The following is a 14,926-nucleotide window of genomic DNA, read 5'->3' as shown; positions in this document are numbered from 1 at the left end:
AATATCATGAAATAGATAATATTTGGCACCCTATTTTTGCTTTTACAACATGATGCAACATTAAAAGAAAAGTTAATGTCAATATGAAGATACTTTAAGTATTAAAAAGTTTCGAGTTAAGAGATTTTTTTTATGCCATCTTACAACGGGAACATTTTGTTGTCAAAAGCCACTTTTGCAAGTTCAATGTGTTTTGAGTAAATATTTTTGATGCTCTGATATATGGGTTCTAAACAGTTGATATATACAGTAGAACCTCGATTATCCGGACCTCTATTATTTGGATTTTCGATTATCCAGATTGTTCAAAATAAACAAAAATTTTATGAATTTGCTGATTTGCACTTGGTGAATTACGACACTGCTTATGTACATGATGGAATGCATAACTTTTTTTGTTTCAACAACGTCTCACCCAGCACAGTAGTCGTAAACTCTTAAATTTTTTTTTCGTCNAAGAGTTTTGATCAGGTGAAGTTTCTTTATTGAAATTAAATGCAAAGTTTGATGAATCTAATATTGCAGTATTATCATTATTACCTTCTGTATTTGCAAACAAACTGAAAACAGAACTGTTATTTAGAGAAATTGAAGCATAAAAAGGATTATTATCAGTTGAAGGAGACTGAGCAAATAAAAAGGGCTGGTGGCTTGACTGATTATTAGTCTTCATAAGTAATGATAATGATTCAGCTTGTTGAGAAATTCCTGAATCATCTTGATAATTAGGTGTTTGGAAAGTACCTGGACCTAATGAAAGATCAAAACTTTTGTCAGATCTTTCGTTTGCTTTATTGGGAGTGAACATAAACCTTGAATTGTATGAAAATCCAGGAGATTTTACTGAAGGGACAAAACTAGTTTCTCTATCAAATTCAAAATCAATTGAAGATGTTTCAGAAGAATTTTGCCATGTCTGATTTTCTAAACTTTCATTTCTTTGAAAATTATCTTCCTTACTTGTCTGACTTGAAGCTAGTTTGTTCTCAATTACTAAGTTCTGATTAGAATCATCAAACTGCTGCAAAGTTGGTACATGGTCTGGAGTCATTTTGGTACATGATCTAGAGTCAAGATTTTGATAATTCTTATGGTATTGACTTTCTTGGTGTTGATATTGTTCTAGACTTGGTGTTGAACTAAATTGTGGGATATAAAATTTCAATTTAGGTGTTTGAAATGATACTGTTTTTGTTTGTAATTCATGCTGTATTGATTTTTGAAAATATGAACTACCAGATTGGCTAGCAATGTTTGGTTGTTTCATTTCATTTGAGGTATTATTTAATATAATATCCTGTTTTTGTTTAGCAATATTAGTTAGTTTTTGAATTTCATTGTGAATGGTCAAAATATTCTTTTGATTATTAAATGTCTCTTTCTTCAACTTGCTTAATTCTATAATGTAACTTTTTAAATCATAATAAATGACATTATCAGCTGTCTTACTTTTAATGTTACACTTTTTTCTAAAAGATTCATTTTGAAGCTCTTTTAAATGAGACTGAAGTTTTTGTAATTTCTCTTCACTCTCTTTAAGTTGTTGTTGCTTAATCTGTAATGCAGGTATTAGAGGATGTTGCTCATAAATTTCTTGATAACTATTCCATTTGTTTTGATAGACATCTAATGCTTGACTGTATTGCAAATTTTCATATTTTCCTTTTTCTATTTCATTTGTCAATTTTATGTTTAATTCACTTTCATGATTTTCTATACACTGCATTAATTGTTTTAAATCATTACATTTCTCTCTTGAAGAAGTAAATTTTCTGTAGACTTCTCTTGTCTGTTCATCTAGTTTTGTTATTGCTTCTTGTGTTTTTTCAGTTTCTTTTTGTAGTATATTATATTCATTTTGTAGATGAAGTATTTTCTGTTTTTCAGCTTGTAAATTTTTTTCTAAATCTTTAGTTTCGTTCAGTACAGCCGTTTCTAATGAAATTATACTTTCTTCAACAGTTTTAGTCATCTTTAATAATAAAATATAATTATTTATTTTGAATTTAAATAAAATGTTTCAATAATTAAATTTTCTATTAATATAAAATCATTTTCTTTACATGATTAGAATAATATAATGTTAAACAGTTTAATAAAATTTAAATTATTTTACAATTATTCTATACACAGAAATAAAAATACATGTAATACTTTAATCAAAATATATTTTTACGTAAGAATTAATTTCAGTGTTTTGATTTTTTATATGAAATTAAAATAATCAAAACATTAAAAAAAATCATTATTATAGTAACATGACTGTGATATAAATCAAATGAACTTAATTGGAAAATTTATTTAATATTTTTAACTATTCAGAGCTTAAGATATAACTTATGAAACTTGTAAGAAAAATTTCTTAAAGAAAATCTGAATAGGAAATAAATATAATGGTTATTCAAAAAATAATTCAAGATTGATTTATAGAAATAATAATTAACCATTATCATTTTGTTTGTTAATCCTTTCAAAATATCTTTTTAAGGTCATACATTTATCCAAATAACTTTTAATTTTTTAAAGTATTTCAGAAAATTATTTACAGAACTGTCACAAATCTTTATAATTTCAACAATTTCAAATAAAATATTTCAGTTTTTTGCCTTGAGAAAAAGTTAGACTTGAAGTTTTTTTTGCCAAAGATTGGAAAGCAAGTTTCAATGAATACAACAATGTTATTTTGAAGTATTCATTCAAATTTCATTTTTTTCCAAACTTTTTTCTGAGTTACATAACATTGATATTTTAGAACTTGTATACATTGTGCATGTGAAATAATTTTTAATGTTTATAGCATGATCTAGGATCACAATATAGAACAGAAAAATTGTGAAGTGAAAAGCAATGATTAAATTATATTCACAGTTAATTTGCTGTGAGTTGAAAACAAACTTTCATCCATTTTTGTGTAAATATTTCAAAATACCACTTTGAACAAATCTCTAGTGAATCTAAATAAATGAACCGTCAATTTATAGATTTATAAAATCTATACATTTGACATATAAAGGAGAAAATTCAAGACCATGTTTGTTTTACAATAGTGGTATGCCTGTAAACAGAGCACTTGCAGAACACAATAGAAGATTAATTTATAGGATACCTTCAGTTGCATAACTAGGAATTTTGGTGGCTTAAAATATGGTGAAGGGCCACCAATGCTTATGGCCTAGCCTCTCCATATTCATTATGACATTTAAATTGAAAATATGAACAGCCACACTTCAAAGTCAAAATTTCAAATGACCCTATCATGTTTTCTAGGAAGATTACACTAGTATTCCAAACAGATCTTGACACATGATAAATAACAATATATTTACAAAGTAAATATTGATGTTCTATATACAGGGCAAGTGAAATGGGTAATATTATTTACTTTTGTGATAATAAATTTAATAAAACTATTTATTAAATAATTCTTAATGTTTTTTGTATCAACACATTAATGTATACATGTATGGTACAATACATTACACTGGAGAAATAAGAAACAGCTACCAAACTGACAATAAATTAAATCATACTAATCCTTAAATAATACTGAAATGAGGAGCAACTATTATTTTTGTTAAATATCCAATGATATCACTTACATATTCTTCCTTGTCATACTTCATGTCATATTATGATGTTCTGCAAAAAAAAAATACAGTAGAGCGTCGATCATCTGAAACATCAATCATCTGAAAGAATTCCAGTCGGCAAATTTAAATTTGCCAGTTTCGTGGCGCTGAAATCTTTGGCTATGTCTGGGCTACTCAAATATTTTGTGTTTTTGATACTAAATTAACTTCTGAAGTATAATTTTTTATTATTTTTATATTTTTCAATATATTTATTTTGTTCATACAAAATAAAAAAATAATTTTTAACGACACAATAGTCTTCGTTAAAAATTATTTTTTTATTTTGACGAAAATTCAATGCATCAACGAAAATTCAATGCAAAGCGACATGCAACGGAGAAAAATGTTAAGATGGGATAAATTAATATATTTTTCGTACATAATCGGTTATCCGAAACATCGATCTTCCGAACAACCCCAGTCCCCAATTGATTCGGATAATCAACGCTCTACTGTATTTATTTTTCTCCCATGAAACATTTTCACTGCTTTTTTTTAATAGTTTCAATAGTACTGAATCCAAATCTGGTAACAGAATTTGGCTAACACCCACCACTTTTGAGAGAAATGAGGTTTTTGAAGGAAAACATTTTCTGTTCAAAGTATATTGGCTATACACATTGCTAATTAGATACAAATAAATTTATGTTAATTATTTCTTTTTCAAATTCTATACATTTAAAAACTGAAACACTTTACAATGAGAAACTTCAGAATATAAAAGGAAGAAAGTCCAGCAATAATCTACTAACATGTTTTCATTCCACTTTCTGTTATACCACTTTTCCATTTGAGAAAGAGAGTGATGAAACCTTTCTCCATGTTCATCAGAAACAGCTCCTAGGTTGACAGGAAAAATATCTAATTACCCAAAAAATTCTTGCTCACATTTTTCAATGTGTCCCATGCTTGAAATTAGGATTCTTCAAAAGCTGTCTTACTGGGGTCCAACAAAAATTCCCTCTACTTTTGCATCACTCAGGTGGGAAAACTTTTGCTTTTGGGTAAGTAGTCTTCTCCTCTGTCCATACCTTTCACAAAGTTTTTCATCAAACCAAGCTTCATATGAAGAGGAGGTAAGAGAATTTTAGTTTCCTAAATTGAGCTATACTCTCCATATAAACTAAGAAGAAGAAAGAACTTTCATTATAAAATGGTGTATGTTAATCAATTTGCTGTAAATTATTAACACAAGAAACAAGAATCGACAAAAACTTGCTTTAAAATATCCCAGTATGAACACCGATTTCCCTTTTAATTAACAGTCCAAACAACTTGTTTATCCACTTGATTTGCCTGTCTATTTGTACCGTTAGTGCCGAGTGAACCTGTAGTCTAGTTAAATTACGGTTTAACCGAGCATTAATTTTAGAATAGAAAAAAATTTTTTTTCTATTCTAATTATTGCTCGATAACATTGGGGATTTTCATGTGTTTACTGGTATTAGGAATAACGAGGCCTGGATCATACCCCACCATGCAATGTGTGGACACACATTGCATGCGCGCATTACTTGATATTTAGCAAATTTAGACATTACATTTGTTACAAAAATTGAAAGATTCATGTATTGTTCTGCTTATTATAAATTCACAGCCATTACTTTCAAGCTCAGTATACAATTATAATCTCTATTTAGCAATGTGGGAACCAAATTTTGAAAAAATTGCTGAAGATTTATCGCAACAAATATCTTATTAAATTTTGTTAGAAATTATTGAAGAATAATTTAAATTTTCTTTATCATTAATTATAATTATTTATGTTTAGGAAATGTAATTTATGCATGTATTGAAATGACTTCTGTGATTTTATATAATATACAGTGGTGCCTCGTATAACGTACGCCTCGAATAACGGACTTTCTGTTTGACCGTTACGTGACTCGAGCAACAGACTTGCTGTGAACAATGGATTTTCCGTTCAGCAGTTACGTGAGACAAACAATGGACTTTTTTTGAACAAGTGCGAATGATGTTTCCACTCTTTTGCTATTGCCAATGACAATCTGCTATTTTTAGGATATATTAGTATTATTAGAATGTATTATTAGTATATCTGAAGTAGAAATGTAATGTAATATATGTTGATGATTTAAATAAACATTAAATGTAATGTAATATATGTTGACGATTCAAATAAACGAAATGTAATTGTGTAGATGCCGAGGTGGCGGGACGAAAAGAGGTTGTAAAAAACAAACGGAGCGAGAGTAGCTCGTAGAAGTGTTTAGTGATCTTAATTAATAAAGAATTATTCGTATCATATAATCTGGCAAGTTAAGTCATTTATAATGCATCATGGCTTCTAAAAAAAATAGAAAGGTGATTTCAATTGAAACAAAGCAAGAAATCATCAGGAGTGAAAGTTGACAAAAACTTTCTTGTTGAATGGGGAGAGGTTCAGGATTTTACCAACACTCATTATCCAAACAGAGCTGAGGCCAACAGGATCAATGATCTCTACAATGACACCTTTGTCCGTCATTTCCGACAGGTGTTAAAGAAGAAAGAGAAACAGACCACCTTGGTCATATTTTTCAAGAAGCCAGCGGGCAAAAAACAAAGGATGGAACAAGAGAGGTTGACCCTGCAAGTTCCGGTAGCCTCTCCTGAATCTGACTCTGATTAAAAAACAATAAAAAAAAGACCCGCTGCAATGTGTAAAAAGTCTGTATCTGTATGAATGTGTAAAGAAAGTGTTCTTCCACCTCCTCCTCACAACATCTGACTACCCAGCATAATTGGTGTCTGTGCCATTTTCATTTTTTATGGTACAGTACGGTTATTTTATGCTGCGGAATGAATTATATGTTTTAACATGTATTTCTATGGGAAAATGCGTTTCGTATAACAGATGTTTCACTTAACGGACGTGCACCTGGAACGGATTAAGTACGTTGTACGAGGCACCACTGTACTTATCAAATAATAATAAATAAATGTATGCACCTGACTAAATTTATTATTATTTATGAAAAATAAGTAATTCACTTTTAGTTATAGTTAGTTAGTTAGAGTTTTTTTATGGCGCTCAGTTATAAGGGCTGTATACATCTAACGCAATAATTATAAAATTTACATACAAAAATATAAGGGGTACATCAACAAAAAAGGTTGAGAATCACTGCTGTAAGTAGTCCTGTAGTTCATGTAGCCACTTCCTCATTTATGATACTTAGAATTACATATCAAGACTGTCTTTTGAAGACAATGTTGATGGAATATGTTTAGTTTCTGAGTAATTTTCCATGTTTCACAGGCATAAATTGCAGTTGGAATGACAATGGTGTTGTAGAGGCATATCTAAATTGCTGTACTGATTGCACATGTGGACCAGATTGAGCATAGTCTCTGAAAGACAGCTGATGTTTTACTAAGTTGGTGTTTTATATCAGCTTCAATGCTCCATCTGGTGATATCACACTGCCAAGGTAGCAGATATCATCACACTTCCATTTCATCCATTGTTTCACTCCCAACTGGGATTTTTACTTTTGTTTGCCTATTTATGGACATTATTTTTGTTTTATTACTTCTGATATGCACTCCCACCCTTCCAACCTCATACTCAGGCATATTATACTCTGCATCTTTTGGGTACATTTCTGATATCAATGCAATTTTTCAATAAAGTTTGGTCACTGAGTTGCATCTGTGCTTTCCATGGAATTCCTGCATTAGGGATGGCTGTTGCTCAACTCATTATAAAATCTATGACCAAGAGGAACAGGAATGGTAAAAGTGTAGCTTTGCCTAACATCTGTTTCAATTTTGACAAAATCAGTGTATCCATCCTCTGTCTTTACACAGCAGGTATACTCCAGATATTAGTTCTTAAAAATATTAATATATTGCTGTGGTATGTCAAGATCTAATAATAATTCACAGCAATTCATGATGGACATTGTCAAAGGCTTTTTAAAGTCAACAAAATCATCAGTGGTTTCTGCAACTCCAGACATTGCTCTATGATATTCTAAAGAACTTAGATCACAGTATGATTGTCTTTGAAACCAGCCTGCTCTTCCCTTGATCCAACTATTTCCTTTAACCTCTGTAAGAGAACTAAGCAGAAGACATCTTCAGAAACACAATGTCTCTCCTGTTATTACAATCAGCAAGATTTCTTTTCTTAGGAAGTTTGATTATTACATCTTTTTGCCAGTCCCTTAGGATACCTTCCTTTCTTCAGCAGTTCAGAATATTTATGAGGGCCTGCACAATGCAATTGCCTCCATACTTCAGGAGCTCACTGAGATCTCTAGACCTGCTGCTTTGTTGTTCTTCAAGAATATAATCACCTTTGTAATTTTGTCTATTGTGATCTCATCCATTTCCACTTCAAGATCATCTGAGATGTTGACAATGTTGAAATCAAGTGCAGAGACAGAAGATGATTGATTTAACATCTCTTCAAAATATCCCATTCAGCATGCATATTGTTCTTTACTGTGCAGGATTTTACTGGTTTTTCTTTTATGAAAACATTTGAATTACTTCTTACTCCAATTAGTTCATGGACAAAACAATATAGGGACTTAGAGTCATTCCTATCTGCTGCTTCCTGTGCCTCAATGCTTTTGTATTCAATCCAGGCTTGTTTATCAGTATGACAGCTTTTCTTTACTTGTTTATCTAACATGTAATATTGTGCTGCAGCTTCATTTTCTGTTTGTGGTGATTTGACCCGGTCTGTTATTTGTTTTACATTCCTTCTTTCATATATTAACTTCTAAGTGCCATTCTGTATCCAGTGCTGCCTGTTGATACCTCTTCTCCTTTGTAATACTTTTTCAGCACTATCCTTCACTACTTGTTGAAATCCATTCCATTGACCTTCAATGTTTGCAGGATCATACTGTAACAGGGTAAAATAGTTTTCGAGCTCAAGTTGTAACTTGTGAGCAGTAGGTAGATTGCATAATTTCTCAGTTGCATAGGGGAATTGAGGTTTATACTGATTTTTTTTTTTTTAAGTCAAAGACATAAGGAGAGCCAGAGGAGATTGTGATCAAACCCAATAAAAGCTCCTCAATATGCTTGGACATCTTGAAGTGATGACCTCCAGCAGCTGTTGATACAGATATAATCAATTTCATTGTTTGTGTTGCTATCAGGTGAATGCCAAGTTTCTTATGTATACATTTATGTGCGAAATATGTATTTCCAATGCACAAATTTTTCATGCTGTGGAACAGCAAGCCATTTTCACATCATCATTTGTTCACACAGCAGAACCACATGGCCCAATGACATAATCCAAGCCTATCCTATTCCTACCTAACCAAGCATTCATGTCATCCATAAGCAGCTTCATACTGTGACTAGGAGTGTCATTTAATACATCCTACAACTGATCACAGAATGCATCTTTATCTGTCTCGTCAGCATCTTCAATGGGGCACATGCTTGGATTACAGTAATTTTTACGTCATGACCAGAATCAAGCTGCCATAATGCAATTGTTGACAGGACAAGCCCCATTCCTGTTATGTGATCTTCATTATGGCCAGAATAGAAGATGGTTTTTGCCTACACCAATAATTTTGCAACTTCCTGTCCATCGTACTTCACTAATTTCAAGGATTTGCATGTCCTATTTATCAAATTCCTGGAGCAACTGAGCCAGTTTGCCACACTGATAAATGTCTGTATATTCCATGTTCAATTTTAGTTATGGTATTGGTACTTAGTATTAAACTCTGCATTGGGCACTGAACATCCTCATGACTTTGTTCCTGAACTGTCAGAGAGGATGAGCCAATAATATCATGCTGAGAATTTTGATTTCACAAAGTTGCTTATTATTTCTTTAGCAATAGCAGTTTTATAGGGTGGGGTTGCTGCTCCATGCCCAACTCTTCTTTCTTCTGTGGGCTTGGGACAGACAATAGAACAATTTTTGTTGGAAGATATGCTTATTATTATTTAGTTATTTTATAAGGAAAATAAATATTTTCTATATATCAATGTTAAATAAAGGGATAATGGAACCAATTAAAATAACTTTTATGTAACCAAAATGTAAAAAAAATATAGTGTAGTTCACAAAATCTTAACATAAAATTAGTTTTTGTTTTAATAAAAGAAAAATAAATGATTAATTATGTATTAATCAGGACTAGTGATGATGTGTCACAGACTAGCTATGTAAAAAGTTGATCACTATCTGGAGTATATCTGTAGCGTTCATCAAATCAAAGTAAAAAAATGCAGTCAACGTGATTTTTGTTTGCAGCAAATTTGCTCTTCAGTGTTTCAATTTGGACTTTGTTGATAACTGTTTGATTTCAAGCTGTCTATAAATTCAAGTTTTACCACTAACTTGTAAGATTAAATACGAATGAAATTTTTCAGATCATCTTCAATAATTTCTTACTTATGAACAAGTAAATTGATTTATGTGAAATATTACTGACTTCTGAAACTGATATAACTGCTGACTTTAGGAACAATATCATACTTAAAGGAAATAAGAAGTTCAACATCACTTTAACACCGGGGGTGAAATCAACACTATAACTAGAATCTGTTACCGGTGTTCCTTGTGAAAAAACGGTCTATCACAAATGTTTTCAAACTTTTGAATAGTTCTTCTTCAGGTAAAATCTGATGGAACGTTTCAAAATAGAATGTAAATATTTGAAAATTAAATCAAATGTCCATATGAATAAATCTGTTGCACTGGGCATGTGCGTTTGTGCATGGGTGGTGGCAATTAAAGGAATTGATCTGATGATGTATGATGATAATTGCAAATTATGTTGCAGTTCACTAATGCTAAAACAAAGTTTTTAAGATTGAAACAATCATTCTAGAACTAGAATTCTTATTCTAATCTGTGCAGTGGAGGAATTGATCATGGGAGATAACATTCCAAAAAACATTTAATTCTGATATAAAAATATCTATTGGACTTCTAATAAACTTATTTTAGTGTTAATGAACTTCAGTTTATAATATGGAGTCAATCATCATGAAGAATAGTTCACAAATTACATTTAAACAACTTTCTTGTTCTACCATTCTGATTAACTCCATTAATTCCAGTATGCCAACTGAACACCTGGTTCTGTTTTGGTCTTGCACTTCCATGAAACTTCTTGGAAAATTTCTATTTGTAAAATACTCTCACATACTGATAATTTATATATAAGTTGTATATTATCAGTTAATGCATGTTTTAAAATACTTTTTTTAATCACTTTGTTTATTCATAGTATTTAAATAAAATTAACTTTTCTTATGGTCACCATTAAAACAGATTTATATTTATTGTCTATTTTCTGATTAGTTGTCAACAAAACTGGCAGAAAGTGCCACCATGTAATTGCTTAAAATTTTTATGTCAACTGAAATTGTATGAAAGTTTGCTTTGATGTACAGACAAATTTAGAGATACTTTCTTTTTTTCTTTTTTACAATAATTTGTTTCAAAGTGAAGGACTGCCTATATTTAAATTTATACTTAACTTATCTATATACTGTATATAAAACTTATCTTTATAAATATTTAAATAAACATATGCCAAAAAACCTGGAAACTAAACTTTAAAAACTGATATTGTACAAAATATGATTCATAATTTTGTAGTTATACAGTTATAATGAAAAGATAACTAAATATCAATCATAAAATATTAATTTCAAAATATCTTTCACTCTTTTTCTAGAAAATTTTTTAATTAAATTAAACTAACGTTTTCAGCTATCTTAAATAGCCTTCTTCAGGTTAAAACAATTAGTATTTAAAACACTGATTAAGTGTGATAATGGAAATCTTTGATGATGATAACTACTGAATAATCACATATTGAGACTAATAGCACAAAAAGACATCTTACAGATGTCTATTTGCTAATTCTGATAATGTTAAATGGCTTATAACAATATCCTTGATTACAATAAATGAATTCTGCTGTATGTATATATACCTCATATTGACAACTCTAAAAATTGGACTCTGCCCTACCAAATAGTACTACAGAGTTCAGAGACTATAGCTTAATCATCAGTAGTAAAGCATACAATAATTACTACTGAAGTCTGAATGACTGAAGTCAGACTGAGGTAATGCTCTGGCTCTGGCAGTACAAGACCCAATTGAGGACTAACTTTCCTTGATCTCAGTCAAACTCTCTTTCTTACAGCTTTATGCAGCCTGCTCTGAACTTTGAGTGCTCCTCCTAAGAGAGGTCAGCTCACTTATATCAGTCAATGGGTGACCTTCCCCTAGAAACAGACATCCACAGGAACAGCAACCATCTCCTTGTCCTAGTTTGGACTTAAAGTGGAGAAACTTCCTGTGTCCAGTCAACATCTATGTCAATAGCCAATTGCAACTTACTGGAGTTTGACCAACTTCTTCAGGCATAAAGGCATAGGTTGACCTACCTACTGTATTTTGAGTCCAGTTCTCTTGCCAGTGTGTCATTGATCATTGTAATAGAGTATATGGTGGAGATTTGACTTTCTCCATTATGTATAGACAGTATGTAAGTATGTATTTGCTTAATGAGTAAAAGTGAGTTGTTTATGTATTAAAGATACATACAACAGATGAGACCAGTGGCACACTCAGTATTTAATCTTGGGGGAGAAGAGTTTAATTAATGGATAAAAAAATTTTAATGCAAATTCAAGAAAATTCCCACTTTATGTGATCATCAGTTCATAATTAATTAATATAGAAATAGAAGAATAATATAAATAAAAAATAAAATGAATTTTAATTAGGAAAATGGCTTTGGAAAATTTTCTAGTGGTTTTTTTCTTTGGAGTGCTAGGCCCCTTGTCCCTCCTAGATGTGCCACTGCATGAGATAGTACTTACCATCAACCAAAACATGACTGCATACTTTCTAATATATTAGTTATTTGTCAATCTTAAAATTTCTTTAATAAATAATATACAATTATTTTAACAATGATAAAAATTCTTTGTACACATTGGGCTGCAATTTGAAAAAATTGTAGACCTATAAATTCCAATTATCCTGTCCTTTTATCTGTGTTCTTCCTTAATCTCAAGAACAGAATTAGATATATGAAAGTCAGAACCAGATATGGAAACCTTAGGAGCAGTAGGCCCTGATTAACTATATATGAACTTCATGTTGCAAACCAGAAGTCATGTTTCAATTCAAAAATTTTTCCCCGAAAGGTGTTAGATAGATGACCAGTACAACTCAATTGTTAAAGGAAAAGTAAGATGTACAGGGCATGACACTACTAATTTGAGATGGAGAGCATATATTTTAAATGAAATAAAATATGATTAAAAATTGCAGCCCAGCATTATGATGATGTCACAATAATTGCTCTTGAAAACTAAAATGCATCAGAATACTGTTTTAAAATGCTCAGAGAAATTTGAGAGAAAGGAAACTTTTAAATGAAAAATTTATTCAATCTAAAATGTTTTGAAAGAAGTTTGTAATTTGATGATGTTTTTATATTCAAGGGGTTTTCCTGATGAATTTTAGTGAAAAGATTATATTAACAATGTTTCAAAAATGATTTAATGTTTAATGTTCTTTGTCATCTGATTAATAATTTATAAATTTAATTCTAAACTAAATCTAAACTCAATATCATTTGATTTTAGATGCATATTTACAAGAGCAATCCACAGAATACAAGTAATATAATATATAATCATCATAAATCATAGAAATAACATTATAAAATTTTTTATAGTATTATACATACATGGTAGCTTCAAAAAGTTCCCAGAATTGGCTTATTACTCAAAAGTATGTGTAAATCCCATGGATTTTTCTCTGTTTAAGTCCAAGAGAAATTTTTCCTTCTTTTTGCACAGAAAGAACACAATTGACAAATCAAGCAATGTGTCCTTCAAAGTATTGTCCTTATGCAACCACACACTTTTGCCAATGCTGGTATAGCTGTTGGAAACATTCTTGGAAGCTGTCTCGCAACAGCACCTGCAATGTAGATGTCGCACTCTGTATAACCTCATTGGCATTCTTGAAGTGGAGTCCCTTGTTGGGATCTTTCAATCAGGGAAGAGGCATAAATCGCACAAAGTCTGCCGTGAGCATTCGTGGCACTGTGTGTTGGCAAACACCGTGGATGTTCAATTGATCACGTAGGATGGAATGACAACTTTCAATCGAAATTCCCACTTCGCAAATCATCAGCAATACTTTCTCATCTCTCACAAAAGCATTTCTGCCAGTCATAAATTTAAGAGTGCTTGGCAGATTCAACATAGGCATCCTGAAGCATCTTCAAGGTCTCAGAGGGTTTTTTCCCAATAACACAAAATTTGATATTTTCACATCGTTCTTCCACAGACATTGTTTCACAACATCTCACTAACATGCGACCTTCCACGAATGGTAACTGTCGTCATCTTCGCAGCAAGTATGAATTTGTTTGAACACATTTCTCTATTCCCAACACATTTAGCTAAGACATGCATTACATATTCCCTTTCTCATTGCCTCTAATTGACTAACCCTGCATAATTCCAGGAACTTTTTGAAGCTACCTTGTATAACAGATATTACAATAGATTTTTTAATGTGAAAAAATAAATCATGATTATAAAAATGAACTAAATATTGACATGAAAAAGATGATTATTTAATAATATAAAAATGACAGGAAGAATGATGAAATTACTAATCTGCTTATATTAAAAGATATGAAATTTTAATGAATGGAATGGAATGGAACAGGTCACAAAATTAGAGAAGCAGAAAACAAATTAGAAGATTTAAATCTAACTTTCAGTATATATTTCTTAGAAATGACATATAGACATACAGACAGATGAATATTTAATCAAAACTTTATAATACAATGCGTTATCTGTATTTAAATTAAATACAAATCAATTTTGCTTACCTTTAATTCGAAATTGACACCAAAACTTTCATAAATTTGTTCATTTCAGTTCAAAAAACATCAATTTCAATTCTTTTATTCGAATAAGTTTACCTTCGATATTTAATGGAATGTGTTAGTCTTTTAAAATGTCATATTAATTTTATATATTTCCATTAAATAGCGGTAATTTTTTTTATTTACATATCGTCTGCTCGAATTATTTTCGTTCACGAAATACGTGTGATTGGTTAATATAAGAAATAGTATTATTATATTAACCAATCAGAAGATTTTTAACTATTGATTGAATTATTCTTAATTTAAAAACTTTATATTATATAGTTAATTGCCTAATAATCACAAATATTAATATTTTAATGTTAAAAAGAATTAAAATATCAATAATACAAATTTTAAATTTAAATGATTGATATT

The 14,926-nt window shown here is 30.5% G+C and overlaps 1 protein-coding gene across 1 annotated transcript; it reads right to left on the bottom strand.

The window, feature by feature from the left end:
• Positions 1 to 78: 78 nt before the first annotated feature.
• On the bottom strand, positions 79 to 14,789 carry LOC111621609 (probable basic-leucine zipper transcription factor R). Its single transcript, XM_023363834.1, has 3 exons — positions 14,510 to 14,789; positions 436 to 1,972; positions 79 to 92 (listed from the first exon to the last, which is right to left on the bottom strand). Exons 2-3 carry the CDS (start codon positions 1,970 to 1,972, stop codon positions 79 to 81), a joined length of 1,551 nt encoding a protein of 516 aa, XP_023219602.1. The 5' UTR covers positions 14,510 to 14,789.
• Between the last annotated feature and the right edge of the window lie 137 nt (positions 14,790 to 14,926).

This window comes from Centruroides sculpturatus, unplaced genomic scaffold, assembly GCF_000671375.1.
Source record: "Centruroides sculpturatus isolate CEXI.00-Female unplaced genomic scaffold, Cexi_2.0 scaffold29, whole genome shotgun sequence".
Lineage (NCBI taxonomy): Eukaryota > Metazoa > Arthropoda > Arachnida > Scorpiones > Buthidae > Centruroides > Centruroides sculpturatus.
This window is presented reverse-complemented; position numbering and strand designations above follow the sequence as displayed.